The sequence below is a fragment of the Hydra vulgaris genome, chromosome 15 (assembly GCF_038396675.1).
Source record: "Hydra vulgaris chromosome 15, alternate assembly HydraT2T_AEP".
Lineage (NCBI taxonomy): Eukaryota > Metazoa > Cnidaria > Hydrozoa > Anthoathecata > Hydridae > Hydra > Hydra vulgaris.
Window position 1 is genome coordinate 41,096,591 of NC_088934.1, and position 24,411 is coordinate 41,121,001.

At 27.5% G+C, this 24,411-nt stretch overlaps 2 protein-coding genes and 1 long non-coding RNA gene across 16 annotated transcripts in view; 2 read left to right on the top strand and 1 right to left on the bottom strand.

Annotated features, from left to right (window-relative positions):
• Positions 1-297: 297 nt before the first annotated feature.
• On the bottom strand, positions 298-15,672 carry LOC136091387 (uncharacterized). 11 transcript variants are annotated; one of them, XR_010643955.1, is made up of 5 exons: positions 5,181-5,459; positions 3,957-4,175; positions 2,908-3,848; positions 2,160-2,490; positions 298-1,158 (listed from the first exon to the last, which is right to left on the bottom strand). XR_010643955.1 is itself a non-coding variant. In XM_065818877.1 (5 exons), the coding sequence occupies exons 3-5, from the start codon at positions 3,548-3,550 to the stop codon at positions 1,143-1,145; spliced, it is 990 nt and encodes a 329-aa protein (XP_065674949.1). In that variant the 5' UTR covers positions 3,551-3,848; positions 3,957-4,175; positions 14,758-15,164; the 3' UTR covers positions 298-1,142. The 11 variants fall into 11 exon arrangements, 3 of the variants coding, with proteins under 3 accessions (XP_065674949.1, XP_065674950.1, XP_065674948.1); XR_010643954.1 differs by having other exon boundaries at positions 298-2,007; XR_010643952.1 differs by having other exon boundaries at positions 1,937-2,490.
• Positions 5,587-9,074, top strand: LOC136091593 (uncharacterized). Of its 4 annotated transcripts, XR_010644101.1 has the most exons (6): positions 5,588-5,910; positions 6,614-6,671; positions 6,757-7,552; positions 7,964-8,303; positions 8,606-8,659; positions 8,745-9,074. It is a non-coding gene; the product is annotated as an uncharacterized LOC136091593 (long non-coding RNA). The 4 variants fall into 4 exon arrangements; XR_010644100.1 differs by having other exon boundaries at positions 5,587-5,910; positions 6,614-7,552; XR_010644099.1 differs by having other exon boundaries at positions 5,589-6,671.
• A 3,808-nt stretch (positions 15,673-19,480) lies between the features above and the next one.
• LOC100206712 (enhancer of mRNA-decapping protein 4) overlaps positions 19,481-24,411 on the top strand; it is a 58,619-nt gene continuing 53,688 nt past the window's right edge. The window contains exon 1 of the mRNA XM_065818879.1: positions 19,481-19,604. Within this exon, the coding sequence (XP_065674951.1) occupies positions 19,558-19,604 (47 nt within the window). The 5' untranslated portion in view covers positions 19,481-19,557. The remainder of the gene's footprint in view (positions 19,605-24,411) is intronic.

The following is a 24,411-nucleotide window of genomic DNA, read 5'->3' on the forward strand; positions in this document are numbered from 1 at the left end:
TATATATATATATATATATATATATATATATACATATATATATATATACATATATATATATATATATATATATATATATATATATATATATATATATATATATATATATATATATATATATATATATATATATATATATATATATATATAATAGTAAAATACACTACAAACTTAAAAAGCAATTAACCGATTTGGCAATCAGCCGAAATTAAATAATTCCATTTGTAATATGCTAAGTACACAAATCTCGTAAAACCGTAAAACCGCAAATGTGTTATAATACAAAAAGTGAAAATATTTTTAATTATTAAAAATGTATTAAAAATAAATAAAATAATCACAAACAAAAATTAAAATCAAGAATGTTTAGAAAATATTTTTTATATACATTTAGCACATTTGTAAATTTTCTGTATATCTCTCTTGTACTCAATAAAAAGTTCCTCGGATAAACCTATGCAAGATGAATGAAACCACTCATTGCAATTTACACTGGACCATCGAGCCAGAAGACATGAAAATAGTGCGACAAACACAATACAAGGTGTTTCTTGAAATTCGAATTACACTCTTCCTCACAGTTCTAAAACTCTCAACAGGAAACTGAGTAATATACTTATTTTCAAGACATGCCAATAAATGTTGGCGCATTACTGACTCTCTGTATGTAAAATTGCAGGGATCTTTGCCTAGGCACAAAGAAACACAATTTGCAATTGCATAAAATCCACATAACATTTCTCTTTGACGGGATACATTGTTAATATGGAGCTCCATCACTGCACACTGTATACGAGCAAATTTTGAAATTGAATGTGTACACTCTTTGCTAGGAATTAACTGTAAACTGCAATAGATGTTTATTTTACCATCTTTTCAATGCTGGTTGGCAACAGTTATCCAATGTCCTTTGGTTTCATCATTAAAAATTTGAACATGACCACGTTTTGAAAGCGGAACACTATTACACTGACCTGCAAAACACAGAATTGGGTCCTCTAAACCGTCAACATCGGGGAACTGTTGTTTACACAAAATCATTGCAGCATAAATAACCTTATCATTGAGAAGGCCATCTGGACTTGTGATTAGATTACGATCAGCAATGCTAACACTCGTTGTATTAAATTGAAGCCAATAGTCTACATCAACTGGAACCTAGAAAACAAAATATTATTGGTTTATATTATTAAAACTGAAAAACACATTGAGAATACGTTTAGCAAACCAATGTCAGTTCTATTATTGTAACTATTTGATACTACTAATGCTATTTTTACCTCCAGCAAAATATTTACTTATGATTAACAATGCTTAGTGTGATTGCTTAGTCTAGTGACATAAGTTTAGTGACATTAGTATGTAGCTTAGTATGAATGTTATTATTAATATTTAATATTATAATTCATGACATTCTTAGTATAATTAGCAAACGGATTATATACCATGTTATAAACTGATTAGATATCATGATATCTTCATGAAGTGTAATAACTATTTTAGAAATATATTGATTTTTTAACCATTTATAGATTTCAATTATACATACAAGTTTCAAATTGAAGAACACTTCAATTTGAATTCTTATTTGGTGCACTTCTTGATAAAACTTGTTATAACAACCAACATTTGTTAAGAACAATAGTATAGCTGTTATAAACAACTTAGTTAACAACAACAGAATTTTGTAAATATTATTATGCTGTGACAAAAACTTCATACCCTGCTGCCGCTTGGTGTAAACGCTTGATATCTGTTAAACACACATACTTTGTAAACATTGCACACAGTTTGTGTGTTGCTTAGTAAGCAACACACAAACCCAATGTGCAATTAAGCACATAGTTAATTTAAACTAGTGCCTTGCTAGCTGATGAAAATAAACACAGATATACTTAGAATCTGAAAAATGAATAAATAGAATTGCATCACTTACAATACACTCCAATTCAACATTAACAATTGGTATCACATCTGAATAAAGTAACGACTGAAAATCAGATGAAACTAAAGAGGCAGAGGGTTGTCTTTTCTTTGGTACATATGCATCAACCAATTTTAATTTACGAATTTAATAGATTTTAGAGAGAAAAAAAGTCTTACGAGAATGTAATCAAACAAAAATTAAATAAACTTGCTACAGAAATTAGTAAAATTACCGTGAATTGCCTCGCAACTTGGTCAAATTCAAAACTCGCCTTTCACTACACTCAACACTTATGCTACGTTTGACTGCCAGTACATGACAGCACATTGTTGAAGAAGGGCATGTGCAACTTTCTTTTGGAAATAATTTCACCACATGTGCATTGCCATCTGGTCCAGAGACTGTAAAGACTTTGATGCTTGGATTATGAACTACTGTCAGCATGTTAGAAAGGACACTAATTGATGGTGGTACAAGCTGTTTCAATGATACATTGGCTGCTGCTTGCAGCTCTGCAATAACGAGCTCAGGATCTTCCATTTTAGGTACTTCATCGATGTTAACTGAAACAGAGAATAATTTAAGGTAATGAATATGCAGGGGTGTACCTTCATGGTCATCTGGTACCTTAATGATTTCATTACTTGTGATTATTTAAAAGAAACCTTTAAAAAATAATTAAATCTTTTTAAAAAAAAATACTAGGTTTAAAATTAAATACACTACAGTGCACTATTTAATTTTACTAAACGTTATAAAAAGCAGCGGATTTTAATTAAAATAGACAATAAATTACAGCACTGTTGATTTTTATAGTGGGCGACTCAAGTAAGACATAAAATTACACACCTGATATGTTGTATAGAATATGATGATGAATGTAATGTGCTATTGCACGATAGAAAAACGACTGCAAAAATAGCAACAATAAGTGACCACAAAAATCATAAATAAGTTTAAAACATGATTTAAATACATACTAGACAGGTGAGTATTTTCATTGAGAGTGTATGGTCCAAAGCCACTGAAGCTGCGTTTAATTTCGGTGAGATAAAAAGTTTGTAAACGGTGCATTGCTATAAGCATAGCATCAACTGGTGCCTCCTCCCATTCCTGAAATCTCTTTATTAGAGTGTTTAAAGATTCAGATATATTGTTTGTAACTAAACCTTCAATTAATCCAACAGATCTCAAATAGCAAATAAAAGCTATAGAAAAACGAGCGCTCAAGTGGTTTTCAAAATAAACAACAAAGGCTTCACTCCAAGAAAGCTTCAATGTATCAATCTTCATTTGGAGCTGGCTTTCACTTTCACACTGTAAAAGTTCCTGGACTTGAGATTTGTATACACTTATTTCTTGTTTTCCAGCATTATGCTTCTTCAACCATATCTCAATATCTGACAAAATATGGTTAGAGCAAGTTACAAGATTCCATTTTGGTAATGCTTTTTCAATAGCCTTGCTTAGACCACTCTCTCCATCTGTTACTATTACAACATTATTTAAAATTGGGAGTTTCATTTTAAGAGTTTTGAAAAAAAATTTATGGACTATATCAAATTTTCGATCGTGTAATAAAAAGGCTATAGGCATACATGGTTTTTCCACAAAATAACTCATTTGTGCCACTAAAATAGATAAATAAAAATCCCCTAAATCCAGGCATAAATAAAAATCCACACAAATCCAGGCATCATATAAGCTAGTTCGTGAAGAGTAACAAAAGAATCAACTCCAAGTCTTTTTCCTGCTGATTCAACACTCCTTATATACTTGAATTGTCTAGGATTTCTAGGTTGAAACTGTATGGGCTCATCTTTGACATCAATAAGCATTTCTTTGTAATTCTTTGATTCAACAATAGCAGTTCGCACTGATGAAGCTGTTGTTAGGAAATTAATAGCTTTTTTAGAGTTTCCTAAAATGCAATAAAATATAATTTAATTAGATATTAGAAATTTATGAAAAATATCTTTTAAACAAACATAAGATAGAACTGTTATTAAATAATATTTGAAAAGATTACCATGTGGCATAAGGACAGCAAGGTGATGGTTTCCCATATAATGAATAACAACAACATCTTTTTGACACAAATCTTTATAAAAAAACTTCTGAAATACAGTTGATGTTCCAGTAGATGTCACTGTGGCATAGTGGAGCTTTGAATAAACTGGCGAACCACGTGGAATTTTACAGCATCCAGTTTGTTTCCATCTATATCCATCATCAGCGCGCCAGTCATCTAATAAATGAAATTAAAAAAGTTTTTCAAAACAAACAGAACAAATAATTACATAAAATAAGGTAGGTGAGTAGCCTTAGCCCTAAGGATGAAAGAGAAGGAAAAAAATTATTCAAAATCTTTATTTTATTATGTGTAGGAAAAGGAGGACAAGAGTTGAAAACCTTGATCACCCAAGCTCATATTAAAAAAATAAAATGCTACTATATCATCTTACATTTTCTTAAATATCCAATTACTATAGACTAAACTTAAAATGTAAATATGATATGCAACACCAAAACATTTGTTAAATGCAAATGTGGTTGAAACATTGCTTTTTAGATGCATTTCATGGTCCTTAAATAACCATCTAGAGCTATTGTGCATCGTCGTTATAGCTATAAAGCTAAAGCTATTGTGCAGCTAATTTATATTGGACATTTTGACCATTCACTTTCCCCGGCTCCTAGGCAAAAAGTATTAAAAGTGGGAATGAGGATTCAAGCTATGCAATTTCTCTAATAAAGTAACTTTTATGAGCAGAAACTAAAAAGCTATGGAGTTACATAACTACTTCATAAATTATTACATGAGTATTTTTAAACACTTATATTTACAATTAACTTTTATATTATAAGTGCAAATATACTAATGAGTATAATGATACACTTTCAACTTACTGGTTGAAGTCTAGGAAAACATAAACAACTTATTAAGTATACTTATAAAGTTTTTTCTTTAATTATCTGGTTATTTACCTTTTTATTATTTGGCATTATACCAACATTGTTGGTATAATGCCACTGGATTACTTCAGCATTGTTGGCAACAATGCAGGTATGATCAAATTTGCTATATAGATAATCTGTAAGTCTGTAAAGAAGCACATCCTAGTTAAACCTGGCTTATTGAGAGTTGCTTATAAACGATTTAAGAAAGTGTATAAAGTATCATTATTTATTTTATCGTTATTAGCTATATTAAAGTTTATTTAATTACAAAAAAATCTTAAGTGTTTATGACCTATCCCATTGTTCACTTGAGCGACATACACTTCTCCTGACTTCGGCTTGTTGAGCAGTGTTGACCTTGTATTAATGTCGCTTTTGGTAATAAGTTCAGCAATAACTTCTATTTTTAAATGAGACAGAATATTTGTAAGTATTGGTATCGCCATTACATAATACACTTACACTTGAAGATATAAGACAAAAATAATAATTTAAATGAGTTGAAACATTTGTAAGTACTAGTATCGCCATAATACGCTCACGCTTGACACTGAAAATACTAATTTTTATTAAAAATACTGTTCCTTGCCGTCCGCACTATTTATGATCTGGTCTGCCAATCTGCTCTGCTCAGCCGATTGTACCTACCCAATGTTACGTGCCAAAATATCGCGTCTTACGGAACTTTTTTTATTCTTAATAAAAACCTGTGATAAGAAATATGAAATAATATTTTTTATTATATTATTTATTTTTTTATAGTATAGTTTTTGTATTCATTATATTAGTTATAATTATTTTACTGCTATGATGATATAATTAATTTTTGTTGTAGTTTAATCATAATTAAAAAAATTGGTCTATATAATATCTTATAACGCAATGCATTTATAATAGAACTAAATAGTCCAATATATTTTAAGTTGTAATATCTAATTTCCAAATTACATCAAATTAAGTTAAATAAATTAGTACCAAGCGTCTCTATTTGCCACACAAATAAGATTAAACTCAAATACAAGGTATGCTTTTTTTCTACTTTATGATAAAATATTTTAGACTGGCGAATTTGTCCATTTTGCTTACTTAATTTAGTACAAAATAAGTTATGTTATAACGAATTTAATATCAAATGGCTACATGGACAAATTATATGTTCTAGCAGAACTTATTCTTGATGTCTGTAGAACTTCTGCATACATTATTGCTCTAGAGTCGATTAGACAAAAATCAAAAATAGATTTTCTTCTATTATTTGGTTTTTATCAACAAGGTTAAAGAATTTATCCAAGATAATATCAATAAACAAATGTGTTATGTTATTTATTATTGATATATGTATATATTATTATTATATACTTTATCTTTTTGTAATATATGAAATCTTGATCTTGTGCTTTACTTGTTAAAAAAGGTTAATACTTATTTATTTCATTTTTTTATATTATTTAAATATTATATGATTAATATATATATTTGAATTGTATTTATGAAATTATTGTTGTATATATTATATGACTTTTATTACTATTGTTATTATGTACAATATAAAACAGGTTATTAATGCGGATTTGTTCAATGTTTTCCCCACAAAAAGATGATTATGATGCTATTGTATTTGAAACTGCATTATACTTATCTTTCAATGTTGACAACCTTCCAATATGTAAAGCAAGTTTCTCTCAAATATAGCATTACTTTTTTAAAAATTGTTTCATGATTTAGGTCAAAGAAATTTCAACACCAGAAAACCTTGTTGCCTAAGCAGTTGGCGACTCACCATGTAAGACTTGTGTTAAAAATATGTGATTTAAGATAATTATTTAATAATCATATTATTATTTAAGTTTTTATTTGTTTCTTTTTAGCTAAATTTGGTGTCACTAGCTAATATTGGAAAAAATATCGACTTGATCATTAGATAAAGTTTTATGCATGCTCTTACCCAGTTTCCTTCTTCATGTTTCAATCATGTATATTTTAGGTGACCTCGTCCAGGTTACAATTTTACTTGATTGAAGCATGAAAGTTACGTTGCCAAAATATTGTGTATTTTAGAACTTTTTTTATTCTCAATAAAAACCTATGATGAAACTTGGAAAGATATTTAGTTTCAGGGATTATTTTTTTTTGGGATATTCCCAAAATACCGGATATTTTTCTGAAATTTATCTTTTTTCAAATATCCGAAAAGTTTTCTATACATACAAGTTAAAGTATATATTATTGTCATCAACTTGGCTGAATGTAAAATTAAAGGAAAAATTAGGGGGAAAATATTCTGAATTTTTCAGGATATTTTCCGCAAACAATTTTCCAAATTTTTCAAATATAAAGATTATATGAAATATGTAGTTTATATATTTATTATTGTAATTACTTTTTATGATACTTTTATAGTAATATAATTATTTTGCGTTGTAGTTTTATAATAAGCAGAAAAGTATTAGGGTATAAGATATCTTATAACATCGCAATGCATTTTTGACAAAAACAAAATGTCACATATATAATATTTTATCTAAACATATTATATTATTTTATATCTAAGTTTTATCAATTTAGGTTTAATAAATATATTACAAAGCTTAGTTCAAAATCGTGTAACGTTATGGCAGATAATTCTCATATTGCAACATGCAAAAGATCTAACCCTAATACGAGGTATACTTTTTTTTCTACCCTATTATATAATATTTTAGACTGTCAAAATTTGATGTAATTAATTTAATAATAAATAAGTTGTTATAACTTATTAATATTAAATTTATTAAACTACATGACAAATGATAAGTTCTGTATAAAATATTATTGACTAGGAAGATCCAATGGTATTGTTATGTTATTGCCTAGGAATATTATTCTGTAGTAAGACACAATAACCTTTTAACTTTTAAAGTTTGAGAAAATTCACTTTTCCCTCTCTTCGTCTTTTTTTGTGGTCGCACCCTGTAGCAAGAATTTAATTTAGTTCATATCTTGTTGTAGAATGCAACTTGATTCTGAGTTGAATTTTCAGCACTCGGTATTTATTGGTGACCTAATTTGACAATACTTTATTATACATACTTTTAGTTTTATACTTGTAACTTGGAATGTTTCCACAGCAAAAGGAGCCTCAAGGTGAAAATCTCACCATGGGTAGGAAAATCATGATATAAAATCCCCACTATAATGTTGTGTGGTTATGTGGTAACTTACATTTTTAAAAATTGTTATAATTTTTCTGCGTGCATTCTAAAATTACATTTGATGTTCAAAACTTTGTAGATTACTCATTTAAAGCAACTTCGTGGGCTGTCACCTTTGCATCTAGTGAGTTAATGTATGAACAAGTTAATGCAGAAACAAGTGCAAATATAAGAAGATGGAAAACAAAGGAAACAAATTATTTAAGCAGATGTTATCACATAAGGTGAGTACAGGTCTTTTTCTAGTCACGTGCATCAGTTATTAACTTTATATATAGATATATATTTATCTATAGACAGATATTAGATATAGATATATATAGATAAACAATATTTTTTTAGACTTGTGTTTTTTATTTTGTACTTCTTTTTTTTATTTATCTGTCAACTTTTTTGTTATGTCTTTTTTTATTAAATTCTTATTTATTTTTTAGCAATAAGAGTATAAAATTAGAAGGCAAATAACTTTTTTTATTTTTCTACATTGTATGTAGTATTGTTTTCTTAAAATTATTTAATGATTTAGATAAAAAAAAACAACTAGAAAATCTTTTTGCCAAAATGGTTGGCAACTTACCAAGTAAGATTTGTTTTAAAAGTTTGTGATTTAAGATAATTATTAAATAATCATATTATTATTTAAGATTTTATTCGTTTCTTTTCAGCTAAATCTGATTCATTAGATAAAGTTTGATGCGTACTCTTATAGGAGAAAATATCAACTGATTTGTTAGATTATGTTTGAAGCGTGCTTTTTTGGGAGAATATATCGACTGATTCGTTAGATTAAGTTTGAAGTGCGCTCTTTGTGGATCGAAGCGTGCTCTTCGTAAGTTGCAGATCTATGACTTTGTACTTATTACTTATTGGATATAAGGAGGATATTTTAACAAAAGTGCAGCTTTTATTACAAATTCAAAATGTTTATGTCAAGAACTAATATACTGACTAATAAAACCATGTAATTTAATACGTATTAAATATTTCCTCGACGATGATTTTTTTTTCTTTACACGAATCCAAACACTTCGTTTTTATAAAGCATAATTATTACCTAAATATTACGTTCCAAAAATATCGTAAAAAGCACGTCTTTTAGACAGTTTATGGGGACCAAAAAGTCACCTAAATGTCACGTGCCAAAATAACATGAAAAACAGGTCCATAAATCACATCGCTGTGCCTACTGGGATCTAATAATTTTTACATTTTAAGATACCAACATATTCAGTATAATTGTTGGCAAAGCTTTCCCTTGATATTTTTAATCATTTGATAAAGAAATTCTTAATCTATGAGTCCGATTTACAAAAAGATATCGGATTTGATCTCTTATAGTGTTAAGTCGTGATTTTTCTCTGTGTGGTGCAAACCAGGCTTATTGGATCGGTTTGTTGAGGATATCAAGAGCTTTCTTAAAATTTTGAGCATTAGACAAAGCAAAATCTTTTTTAAAAAAAATTTGGAAATCAATAATAATCTATTTAGTTCACATAATTTATCATCAAGAACTAAATAAGAAGTTCTAATAAAATCAATAAGAATTTCAAAGTCTTTTGTTTTTTTGTTTCAAACTCGCGTATTAAAATAGATTCAATCTTCTCATTTTTTTTTTTACAAGCTAAAACACTTTATAATCAAATGTCATATTTGCAATGTAAATATTTAATTTATTTTTATATGCACGTCCAAAAACTCCAATTTTTTCAAAAAAAAGAAGGGTGTACGTTGTAATTAACAAAACTATGCATTACTCTATTTAAAATATCTCTTTAAGGAGCAAGAAAGTGTAGCAAACCTTCTAGGGTATTTTAAATAAAGGTTTATAGCTTGTTTTCACCAAAATTAAAAATGAAACAACGTCGAACGTTTATGTTCCACGTCGATATATGAATACATATGTTCATAATTGTGCATTCAAAGTTGCATATTTTAGTTGTAAATCGTAAAGAAACGATATATTATTGTAATAAAAAATAAAATAAAATATATTTTCATTTACTAAGGAAAAAATACTTTAACATATTCATTATTATAGATTTGAAAATTGATTACAAATAAGCTTAAATTAACCTTAAAGATTCATTACATTATAAAAATTTTATGTTTATATTTTTTTTATTTTTACATATTTTATGTTAAAATATAAATTTTGGTATTTATTGAGAAATTTTTTAATATTGATTTTTACCAAAAAGTAGTTTACTTTAACATTTTAAGTCTAAAATTGATAAAACCTAAACTTTATTTGTGTGACTCTTTGCCGTTTTTGACCTAATCTACCTCACTGTTGCGACGATTTCTGTCGGTAATTTATTGGTTACATTGATAATTGGCAAAAGGCTAAATAACAAAATAAACATATTGAATAAAATAGACTTATTGAAGAAGTAGACTTTATTAGTTGTGAATCTGTCAAATATAAACAAATTCACTGTGCATTGTCACAAAGTACAATAAAGTTTATTTGTCTATCCTTTTATTTCAGTAATTATATTTTAAGTACACAATCCTATTTAATAGAAGTAATAGTAGTACGAATGCTGTAACAATTTATGTTGCGGAGCATAAAGTTCAAAATTTATACTTTAATAGCCATCAGCAAATGTTTATCTACTCTAGTTTTGAAATTATTTATTATCTTTGCAGGTACAACTTCTTTCGGTAATCCATTCTAATGAGGTATCTTTCTGCGCGTAAAAAAAAAACTGTCTAAAAGATGTTTTTATAAACTAATTTTATGAATAAGCTTTTAAACACAGGAAAATAGCTTTGTGAAGCTCCTTATACACAAAATCTAATCAATCCCAGTTGTTATTTTACAAAACTTAATAAGATCATCTCTTATTACTTGGGCTCTATGTTTAAACAGAAAATTCTAGGTGCAGTTCGACCAGTAATGTAAACAACTGCTGTACCACTTTATTGTTAAGATAAAATCGTTTTTTTTTTTATTATGCATAAAATATTTTGTGCTTTAGACATAGCTACATGAACCTGTTGGTTCCATTTGTTTATATAAAGCTACTTAAACCTGTTTTTTTTTTTTTTTTTTTTTTTTTTTTTTTTTTTTTTTTTTTGCCATATAAATTTATTAAAGTCGTAAAGCATAATATAAATACAAATAGCAGGGGCAAGAAGAAGACATAATTGGTCTTATCACCAAGCCCCTTAGTCTATACCGTAAATATAAGACAACAAAAATTTAAAAACGTAACACTATATAATATAAAGCATTTTTATAAAGTCTTAATAGAATAAAAATCATCGGTCCTAAAGTCCTACTTTAACTTTTTGTTTTTGTGTTGGTTAAGAAAAATTTTAAAAAAAGAAAAAAAAGGAATTTGTACAAAGAAACTATATTACTAATAAGCAAGCAAGCAAATACGCATAATCCTGAAGCTTTCCTTTTACACCAGCATATACCTTTAAATATGTGAATAATTCTTATAAACCATAATTTTATATATATATATATATATATATATATATATTTTCAAGCCTCATTAAAACTTCAGAAAAAGCTGAGCGCTACGTCGATCATCTGTAGTTTTTGCTTTAATTTATTCTTAAACTCATTTAGCATAGAAATTGTTTTAAGTTCATTAGTTAATATTTTATTCCATAATTTCGGCCCTCTAGTAGAAATTGAAAATTCGGTCGCCGCAAAATAACTTTTGGGTTGGATATAACTGTTATTTGAAAATCTGGTGAGATATCTATTCTGATTTATTTTGAATAATGGGTAAAAAATTTTAGGAGATATATTTTTATTAATTTTGAACATAAATATAAGAACTTGATAGACATTTAATTGATAAACATTCATTATATTTAAATTAACAAATAATGCTTGGGAGTGTGTATAACGGCCCACATTGGAAATGATTCTGATTGCATGCTTTTGTTTATTAAATAGTTTTTTTATTTTATTTTTATTTGTACTGCACCAAGCAATATTTGCATAATTAAGATGGCAATGAATGAACGAGAAATATAAAAGCTTTAAGCAAGTTGGATTTAAAAAAGGCTTAGCTCTGCATAGCAGGCCTATGTTCCTTGAGATTGTATTTTCGAGATATTGTATGTGATCTCTCCACGTCACATTTTCATCAAGAAGCACGCCGAGAAATTTTAAAGTGGTTTCTCTTTTTATGTCCTGATTGGCAATACAAAGTTTTGGAAGTTTCAATGGAATTTTATCTCGGTCATGAAAACGATGGAAAAAAGTATATTTTGTTTTGGTTACATTTAACGATAATTTGTTTGCATTAAACCATTCAGTAAGATTTAATAGCTCTTTGTTTACTGACTTAAACAGAATATTTATATCATTATGTGCATAAAATAGATTTGTGTCATCTGCAAATAATATTGTATCTAGTTCGGTACAAGCTTTGCTTAAATCATTAATAAAAATGAGAAATAGGAGTGGCCCTAATATAGATCCCTGAGGAACCCCACATGTTATGTTCATATTGGTTGTTTTACCTTCATTATAAGAAATGTATTGTTTTCTATTTGACAAATAGCTTTTAAACCACGCAATATTTGTATGTTTAATACCATAGTTTTCTAATTTTGTTAATAAAATGTAATGATCGACAGTGTCAAAAGCCTTACTGAGATCAATAAATACACCTAATGTATATTTATTTTCATCAAATGATTTAAAAATATCATGAACAAGATGAACAATAGCCTGATCAGTAGAGTGGCTCTTTTTAAACCCAAATTGCTTACTATAGAGAATATTGTTTACATCTAAAAAGTAATACAATCTTTTATACATAATGTGTTCTAATAACTTTGAAAAGCATGATAGTATGGAGATAGGCCTGTAATTGGAGACACTAGTCTCATCTCCTGATTTTAGTATAGGTATTACCCTTGCAATTTTAAGTTTATCGGGAAAGATTCCTTGGTTTAAAGAGAGCGTAAATATATGCAAAAGCGGAATTTTTAAATAAGGCATTGATTTAATTACTACATTACTGCTTACATCATCAACTCCATTACCTTTATTTGGTTTAAGTAAGTACATGGCATCTAGCAATTCTGTTTCTGTTAGCATATTATTGTCCATTATATTATTATTAGAGTTTAGGTATGATTTGAAGCAAGTTTGACTTTTATTTATTTTTGATGCTAAACTTGGACCTGTGCTAACAAATGCATGGTTAAACGAATTAGCAATTATTGCGTCGTTAATAATTTCACAGTCATTTATAATTAGTTTTTTTGGTAAACAATTATTATTCATATCTTTTTTACCTATAACCTCTTTTATTATGTTCCAAGTTTTTTGTATATCATTTTTGTATTTTAGCAATTGGCTACTATAGTAAAATTTTTTTGAGCGCTTTACAATCGTCACAAAAAGGCGATTATAGTTTTTATAGTTTGTTTCATTTTTAAAAGTCCTTTTTTTAATGAACTTCTCATACAATCGTTGCTTTTTTTTCGAAGATTTTATGATTCCGGGTGTTATCCAGGGATTTTGTAGAGTTTTTGATTTAATAAATTTAGTTGTTATTGGGAATGCTTTATTGTAGTGACATTCAAATATATGATAAAATTTATCATAAGCTTCATTAACATTTTTTGTTTTCAAAACGGGTTCCCAGTTTGTTGTCGATAAAAGGCTAATAAATGTCACAAGAGAAGCGTCCTTAATTACTCGTTTTTTAGTTTTTACTTTTTTAGAAGGTTGATTTAACGATTTTTGTGCTGTTATAAAAACCGGAAAATGATCAGATATGTCTGTAATAAATATTCCAGTTTTAATTTTTACGTTTTTGAAATTATTAATTATAATTTGATCAATTGAAGTAGCAGTATTTTTTGTAATTCGAGTAGGTTTATTTATAGTAGGAATAAATCCATTTTGAAACATAATATTGAAAAAAGTTCTGACGTCTTTGTTTTTGTTGTATTCAAGTAAATCTAAATTCAGATCGCCTACGAAGTAAACGCATTTGCCACATAATTCTTCGCTTATAATTAAGCTTTTAATTTGTTTGTTAAATGCTTTTTTATTACCAGAAGGCGGTCTGTATATGACGTGTACAACTGCGTTCTTGCAAGTTTTGTTTACAACTTCTATTGATAACAATTCAAAATCATGCGTAACAGCAAAATAATTTTTGCGTAGTTTGAAATCTAAGGAGTTGTGGATAAAAATGCATAATCCTCCACCTGTTTTTTCAGAGTCTCTAATTTGATGCAAAACTTTATAATTATTAAGTTGAAAATTAGAATTGTTTTCAATTTCCTTATCGCGGCACCATGTTTCGGTTAGACATATAATTTGAAAGTTAATTTTGACACTGAATAAAAATTGCTTAAATTTCTCAAAATTTTTTTGGAGGCTCCTTATATTAAGGTGTAGGATAGATAATGCAGTTGAATTTATGTCAGCAGTAATACATGAGATATCTGAACTATAGTAATAAGGACTTATATTTAATAATCCCTCCTCATCATTATAAAATTTAATATTTGATTGATTTTTTAACGGTATATATTTGTTTATTAGGAAAGGTTCAAGATTATTTATGTCAATATTAATCAGAGCGCTATTATCAAAATTATTCCTAAATAATCGATTAGTTTCCATTTTAAAAATATAAATTTAAGATAACAAATATAAATAAAAATAAGAAAAATAATAATTACTATTCCTTTCGAATCCACTCTCGAACGATTAGTTTATCGTAAGATATTATTGCAAACTTGCCAAGCTCTCGTTCCTTTTTCATTCGCTCTTTTAGATCTTTTCTTATTAATATTGTTTCTGTGCAGTAATCTTCATTAACGTAGATTTTTTTTCCTTTTAATTTTTGGACGTTTTTTAAAATAGCAACTTTATCTTTATAATTTAGAAGTTTAATAACAACTGTTCTAATCTTTTTCGAGTCTCTAATCCCAGTCCTATGTGCCCGTTCAATTTTTATATTTTTCAATCCAAGTAAATCTTCGAAGAATTTTTGCACTTTTAATTCAGTCTCATTCCAATTTTCGTTTTCACTTTCTTTTAATCCGTCAATTCTCAAGTTATTTCTTCTTGAGCGGTCTTCTATTTCTCTAAGTTTACTCTTTATTTTTGTGATCTCACTATTATCTTTTATCTTGTTATTAATTTCTTTTGTTTTTTTCTTCAGTAGTTCTAATTTACCTGAGATAATATCATCGTTTGCTTGAATGAATTTCTGCATTTCACTGAATTCAGTTACTAACAACGTCACGGATTTATTTGTTAATTCAAGGTCGTTTGTAATGGCGATTATTTTATTTGAGTTATCAATATTATCTTTATCATTCTTATCAAGTCGTTCAGTAATAATTTTCATGTTTGCAGCTGTTATGGAAGCAAATATTTTTTCGTGCTCTTTTAATAATTTTCTAGTTTCGTTTAGGATGTCGATTTTTTGCTTTTCAAGCATTTCAGAGAATAATTTTTCGATACAATTTATATCCATAACAAGAATTTGAACGATACCAAGAAAATAGAAGAAAAAAGTTTTTAATAATAGTAAAAATAACAACAAAAATAAAAAAAAGTTTCAGCTAAAAATTTTCTAAGCTTTAAACGCGTCTGCTTTCAATTGAATTGAAACTTTTTTAAACGGTTGGTTCCATTTTTTTAGACATAGTTACTTAAACCTGTTAATTCCATTTCTTTTTAAGCAATACTATTACATCTAAGTCTTGTACTTTTTTCTTGGTATATTTATTCTTTTATCTTGTTTCTTGGTATATTTATTCCTTTATCTTGTTTTTTGGTATATTTATTCTTTTATCTTGTTTCTTGGTATATTTATTCATTAAATCTTTCGACGTTTTGCAAATCGTTTTTACGCTCAACACTTTATATAAATTTCAAGTCCTACACTTCTAAAAGAAATGAAAGTTTTGAACATCTACGAATTAATTTTGTTTTAAGTTTACATTTTATGTTTAAATTAGTAAATTTATCTCATTATTGATTAATAAATCTTTTTAATTTTAAACCCACAAATAAATATGAATTGTGTGTTAATAAAAAAAGTTTGCGCGTAAAAGTATTCAATAGCTAAACTAAAAATGACCAGTTTTGTATTTCTCATTGTAGTCCTTTTCTTTGGAGCAAAATATTTGTACCTAATTTTGATTTTTCTTTTAAAGGGACTTGTACTTCTTTTATACGGAAAATAAAAGTAATTATGTTCTAAACACTAAATATATATTTAAGTATTATAACGCTTATAGCATTTGAATATTATAACGCGTATTTTTTTATTTTTTTATTCTGATTCACTCCCAACAAGGCTGCAAGCAACCACTATTAAGTTGGGAGTAATTAAAAAAAAAGAATAGAGTAATTGAGAAAGTAAACGGTTGACAGAAGACTTAAAAAGTTGAAAGTTGTATGAGTCAAGAAAACATGAAGATGTGAGAGAGTTCCAAAGGGTTGACGTGCGGGGAAAAAAACTAGACGAACAAAAGTTTTTGGAGCATGCAGGGACTGATACAGTAAAAGAATGAGACTTTGATGAATGATGAGTCAAGCGAGAATGAGCTTTAGTTGATGGAGCTAGAGACAATAGCTACTTTGAGCAGCGAACATGATAGTATTATTATAGTATTTGTAGAAAAGAGAATGAGATGCAACTTTACAACGATGTGAAAGAGACTCAAACTTGTGAAACTACAATGAGTTTTTGGACCTTGTTTAGAAGAGAAAGAGCATCGTTAGAAGGACCAGCCCAAATGTGACAAGAGCATTCCATACAGGGATGAAAAAAATATTTGTAGAAGTAGAGAATGGAGTATGGAGAGATAAAATGGCGAGGCCGATAAAGAGAAGCAACCTTAACAGATGCTAATTTAGCAATTGATTGTATATATGATTTCTATAAAAATTCAGTAGTAAATGAGTTAGAGGGTTGCCATTCATTAATATAGGATTGTTGACAGTACTGTGATAGTTGTTTGCAGTAAATAACTGAGTTTTGTTGGAGCTAAAATTTACCAGCCACTGTGATCCTCAATCTGCTACAGAAGCGAGATCAGATTCAAGATCAGTTGCCTTTTCTAAGCGATCGAAAAAAGAAGACTTTTTTTAAGACAGGAGTATAAAGTTGAGTCATCGGCAAAAAGAGCTATTTTAGGTGTAAGGTTTCAGCAAGATCATTAATGTAGATGAGAAACAAAATAGGACCAAGGATAGAACCTTAAGAAACCCTAGAAGTTACTAGAAATAAAGAAGAGAGTTGGCCTTCGAGGATGACTTTAACAAAGCGGTCAGAAAGAAACAATTTGATAGTCTCAAAAACTTTCCCAGATGAAACAAGTTTCCCAGATGAATGCCAAACTTTGTCAAAAGTTTTAAATATGTCAATAGTAATAGCTCTAGTCTCTCCGCCTCCATCTAAAGCACAATAAAATCTTTTTGTCACAGTAGTTAGCAAGTCAGCCGTTGGGCGAGAGTATCAAAAACCGTATTGATATTTTGGAAATGCATTAGAAAAAATATTACACCCAACAAAATACTAGAGACAAGGGTGAGCGAAGATTTACTAGTTGGAGTGTCTAGTTAGTTAATTAGCTCACACTGTACCAAAACAGATTTAAACATTTAAATAGAACACATATATACATAATGTAACTTACACATATATACATAATGTAGCATACATATAAACAAAAATAGACAAAACACACACATATAGATAGCAACTTACGGGTGAGTGAACACCGCGCCAGAGGTTTAGACAGAACACAAACATACACATAAAGTAGATAACAGATAAACTAAAGCAGTAGCTAAGGCACCTCTAACTATATAAAAGATACAAACAAAACAAAAAAATAATAACTAAACATATATAAACATTTTAAATATTTTTAATATATATTAATACTTGCGATATAGATTGCAAAATGGCTCCCTAATAAGAATATAGGCTTCCTATAATAATCTTGCTGTATTCTTTAAATCTTGCCAGAAATATATTCAATAAAAATTTATGCGGTATTATAACCGACAAATTGTTTTCAGCATGATATTTAGCTTCGGAATCATTCTGTCTGATTTATTCTGTGTTTTTGAATTGATTTTGAATGCTTTTTTATTGTTTTCATTATTCTATTGTTTTATTAAACAAAAGAAATTCTAGGTTAAATATGGAGTTGCTTTTCTTGAAACCAAGTTATATTTAGGACAGCTATTTGATATTTTCGAAAGTATTTCTGTGCTATTTTATCTCACAAGTTTTTTCTAAACAGATTGTTAATTTTTTATACAATTTGACTATTGGAAAATTAAGGAAATTGATAAGTGACACTGATTTTAAATTTTTTGCTATGTAGGCAGTGTCGTGACTAGTCAGAGCCCCCTCCCCTAAAACCTGCCGTTAAGGACCTAATTTCCAAAAATATTTTTCCTGGCATTACTAAAATGCAAATGAGCCCTTTAAATTATCTGGGTTCCTCCCAATTGGAGGTTAGAATGTACATGTAAGGATGTTGTTGCTAAAAGAATGCTGAAGATGTTTCATAGTTATTTAAATATAAGCTTCGGTTTTGTTTTTTGCGGGAGTGTTGTAATCTTTTTGTTGTTTTATTCCTTATTTTTTCCGAGAATCTAAGTGCTGATCAGACGAATAATTTCAGTTTTAAATATTGTCGAGTAGCTCTATTAAAACAACAAAGTGATAGTTAAAGATTTCTATTTTGTAAACTTGGCATAGATATGTGCTATAGGGTTTTTAATATTTTTTAACAAAATTTATTAGAAGTGAAATATTTTGAGAATAATTTATCTAATTATTATAGTTTTGTGGGTAATTTTTTAAATATTGCCGAAAATTCAACATAAACTCCTCTATATTATAGAGGAGTTTATGTTGACTATAATACTATGTTGACTATTTTTTTAGACTATATAGCAATAACAATAATAATAAAGAAAACAACAATAAACAATAATAATAATAATAACAACAATAATAATAGTAGTAATAATAAACAAATGAATAAATTAGTAAATTTATTGATTTTGGATTTAGTTTATCACACCTATTTTTTTACATAAGTAATGTTACATAAACCTTATTATATATTTTAAATAATACATAATAAAGTTTATAAAAAATGTTTAATTTCCTTGATTTTCCAAATAAACATTTTTTTTTTATATCAAAAAAATAATTTTGATTGAATATGGTTTTAAGCTATGCTTATTTTAGTTCCGAATGTAATTTAAGAACCTAAAAATATTCACGAAAGTTAACATAACAAAGAAATATTAATTTTTTTTGAACTTCTTCAAAAGCTCTATATATGTATAAAATTATATATAAATCTTTTGTTTTTATTTGTTTTATGTTTTTATGTAAATACATTTTTTTAAATGTCATTTTTTTTTTTTTTTAGTTTTGGAATTTTTTTACCAATTATTATACAATTTCTCTTAGTTATTAATCAAATATAAAAATGGAGTTTCTTGTAAGTGAAAGATTACAGAATATACCTCAACAAATGTAAGTATTATCTCAAAGCATTTTAATTTTAAATTATAATGAGGCTTAATTAAAATGTTTACCAATTATCGAGTTTAATTATCAAGTGTTTTGTTAAATTGGTTTAGGATTGTGGGGTTTTTTAAAAAAAATCTCTTTGCTAAAAGTTTGTGTCTTCTTTATAATCTCCTGTAATTAAACAGCCTTTAAAGCTTAAATTGAAATTTATCTGTTTCCATTTTTTTACTTTTTTATATTTTTTTCCATTCATTCAACCAAAAATTGAAAAATTACAAATTTTTTATAGTTTTACAAAATTAGGTTAGGTGTCACTCATATAGTTAAAAACTAGTCATTGGAGTGACACCTAAATAAAATTAAAAAAAAAAAAAAAAATCAACAGCAATAAAAATAAATAAAAACATGCATAAATTAAATTAATAAAAAAGCTTAAAATAATAAAAGGATTAGGCTATAATAAATCAAATAACACAAGAAAAAAATATGAAAACACTCAATTAATAACAACAGCAAACAGTAATAAAAATAATTAGCAATAATAACAAGCTTAATGCAAATGTAAAAGCAAAACACTAAAACTTCAAAATAAAAACAGAAACTACAAAAGAAAATTTTTTGAGAAAATTTTTAAATTCAAGGTTAACTTTTAATGCAAACCTCTTTTTTATTGTTGCAAAAAATTTATGCAAGGTTTTGTCTAACTCTAAAATATGCAAAAATTTATGCAAAGAGGTTTTTTCTGACAGAAAGGTATGCAAAAAATTATGCAAAGGAGTTTTGTGTAACACTAAGATATGCAAAAATTTATGCAAGGTTTAGTGTAACACTAAGATAAGCAAAAGTTTATGTGAGGTTTAGTCTAATACTAATATATGCAAAATTTTATGCAAAAAGGTTTTGTCTAACGCTAATATATTGTTCTCTGATTACTTAATCTTAAATGTTAGCTCAGAAATTAGTTTCCAGAGGTTGTTGAAAAATCTTTAATAGTGTAATTAACGAAAGCAAGTCTAACATCCCCAACTTTCATAACTACTTATTGCAGGAAACTTTTTAAATTATCTCTTGACTATAATGACCCTTTTTTTGGCACCCCAGAAAAGTAGGTTTCTGTTTCTGTTGCTAAAGCTATTTCTATTTGTAAAGTTGTTTCTCATTGAAATTTTTTTACAACTTGTGGTTGGGACAACACTCCAGTTACAGTTTTGCAAAAGTGTTTTTCACAAACCAGGGACCCTTTAAAACTTTCTTAACTGTTTAACAAGTGTTCACCTGTATCTTGATTGCTCGGACACCTTTTACTGTTTAGTTGATACTATTATTATTTCTTAATATTTTTGTTTCCTAAAATTATTCAATTAATCTTCTTACTATTATTAAAAAACTTTTCTGTTTTTAATTAAAAAACTGATCAACTTAAGTCAAACAACTTGCTCTGACTATACAGATTCTTCTTTTTCTCTACTTATTAATTTTAATAACAAAAAATAGTTTTTTGAGTATTGGTACAGATGTGGTTGAACAAGATATTATCTTTAGTCTTACATTGTTTCTCATCTAAATTATTGATCTTTTTGACAACATTGTCTCTAAAGTGGCTTTATTTGCTTATAGTAAAAGTATAAACCTCTTGCTGAGGCATGATTGAGGTGTTGTTTTTAGCCCAAAAATTTTACAAGTTCTCACAAATCTTTCAAAAAGTTGTTCGCAACCTGGAAAGTGAAAATCTTAGTTTAAATTCTCAGCTGCAATAAATCTTTGTTGCTCATCCCAAATCCTTAGCAACTTCTCTAAAAGTAATTTGATTTTTTTTAAAACAAATTATTTTTACTGCTTTAGCTTTTTTATTGTTATTGACATATTGGGGTGTCAAAAGCAAGGTTTATCGTTGGCATCTTTTTAGTCGTCTTGGAAGAGTTTGTGCTACTTATAAACATTTTGTTACACTTAATTTTTTACACAAAAATTAATGCATGATGACCCATTTTTTGAATAGCATAAAATTGCCGACTATGAACATGTTTTTGTATGGCAGATAATTTATAATAGGATAACTTTGATATGACATTTATTAAATTATTTAGGATAATTATTTAAGTTATGGTAATTATTCTGACTTATCAAATGGTTTCATTTTATTTCAATAAAATAAAATGTTTTGTTATTGGCAAGGATTGATCCTTGCCAACAATACAATATTTATCATGTGATTCAGAATAATGTAAAACTAAATCAGATTTTGGGTGTTAATATTAACCAAATAAAATAGTGGTTTATGGTTTATGCCTCTCAATGCTACAATAATCGAAAAAAAGAAAAGAAACATGGATAAAATACACATGGGTAAGTTATTGTGTTCACTAACTTACCCTAAGTAAGTCTGTCATTTTTACTTAAACTTTAATTAAACAAAGAGTTTTAAGAAATATCATAATGTAAAAGCAGATCAATATAGAGTAGGACTACATCTATCAGAACATGTAAAAAATATTTTTGTTTGATGACATTTTTGTGAGGGTAAAAGCATTTTTTGGTGCACCAATTTGAAAAACCATAATTACTTATTTAAAACTTCCTAACTTTTAAATGATAAACTAGTTTTAAAATTTTTAAAGATATGGTTTAATAGAGTTTAATAGAGAATTTCTGAATCTGATGGTAATATTTTTATTTTATTGTAAAATAAAAAAATTCCCATTTAAATTACCTATTTTGTTTTAAAATAAGTAAGTTATTTGATAAAAACTAAAAAATAGGTAATATTCTACTTATATCAGGCAATAAGCAACCAATAGGTGTTTACTTCCTTAGTTCTACTGTTAGTATATAAAGTAGTGATCTACCATACTACTTCCTTTTTAAATTCCTTTCTATTTCTATAAAAAGAACGCCATCTTTTTTTTAATGTGGTAATCTTCTGCAATTTTATATAAAAAATAAAAAACGCCAAACTACAACTACACCAAAGAATATGTTGAAAATGCTTTAAAACATCATCTAGAGCAAGGAATATCATAAAGAAAGTGTGCATTCAAGTTCGATGTATCAAAATTGACATTGGTTGACAGAAATAAAAGTAAAAACGCAGGTTAACGGCTTTATCAGTTGGAACTAAAAAGTTATTGATTCATTTAATTCAATGTTTTAGCATTTAGGGTTAGATTTGACACCAGCAGATATAATTTCTATTATTCAACACTATTTGAAAAACACAAAACAAGAGCATATATTCGAAAATGGCAAACCTTCATTAAAGTGATGGTATCATTTTAAAGAAATATAGAAACATGATGTAGCATTATGCAGAGCAGATAACATTGCATTAAACAGAGCATCATTTTTTCCATTTAATTGAAAAATATTTTAACAATTACAAGAAACAATAAAATAAAGCAAAAATTTTATAATAAAATAACTTAAAAGCTTCACATATTTTGAACTGCTAATGTTGGAAAGGTGCAAATTGAAAATAATAGTAACATTTGAAGATCTAACACAAGAGCTAGCATCACAATCAGCATTGACTTTATCATTGACTGCCCAGCGTTTATCAATTTCTTGCGCACCAATGTCAAATATCTCAGTTGAATATTTTAACAAAGCAAACATTTTTTTTTACCAGTGACTCTGGTAAACATATCAGCAAATTTAAAAGAAACATTGTAAGAATTGCAGAAGCTCTAACTGAAACTAAAATAATGGAGAAAGTTCGATCAATGGATAAAAGACGAAATAAAAAAAAGGCTAAAGTAAGCAGCAAAAAGTACTTCAATGTAAAGAATGCAAATGCACATTTCCATAATTCAATGGTTCGATGTGAAAACAATTTTTTTTCTTTTGTTAATTTACCTCCTCAAGGCTGAGAAGGCCACTACAGACCAGGAGGCTACTTATTTGTGGTATAACCCTCTCTCAACTCTATAACTCCAAAACACCAACCTAGACAAACAAGGCCGCTGTGCAGAGAAACAAGTTGAGCGCGGTACTACCAGGGACATGGCAGGGATCAAACTCAGAACCTCTCGCTTATGAAGCTAGCGCTCTACCACTACACCACTACAGCATATATTTGTTTTTTTTAACAATTTGTATCGATTGTGGTTTTGCAATCAGATATGTACTCCAAAACAATATCAATTAGGCATTGGGTTTTTCTGCACTCAAAAGTGTAGGTTTAGCAGTACCAATATTGAGTAATAGACATATTTTTCATTTTATTAGTTTTCATATATGAATTGATTTTTTCCTCCATTTTAATTGTTTTCTCATTGATTATAATGGTGACCACCTTTAGTTGAAAAATATATAAATCCAGTCAAAAATTATTTCTTGTAAAATTAATTTTAAGAAATAAATAATATATAAAACTTTGTTTTTTTAACATATTATTATAAAAAACAAAGTCTTATATCTATTGAAAAAATAATTACATAAACAACAAATTTAACTTTTTGAATATTGATCGAAATTAATCGTCATAAAAAACATGAAAATAAAAAATAAATGGCATTTAATGTTGTACAAGCATCACCCAATGGCTCCAAACAAAGATTTTTTTAAACGGCCAATAAAAATATTATTTTGATGCAGTTGAGTCACCCAAAACTTCAACTCATTTGCATCAAATTACTTTTAATAAATTAGTAAATTAAATTATTAATTTGATAAAATAAAGTTAACTTACTAATTAAAGTAGTAAATTATTAACTTCATTTTAATGTTGTTTTAAATTATTTGCTTCTTTATTGCATAATAAAAAGTTCTTTTGGTTTCAATCAGCATTAAATTTTTTAAAGATTTTCAAAAT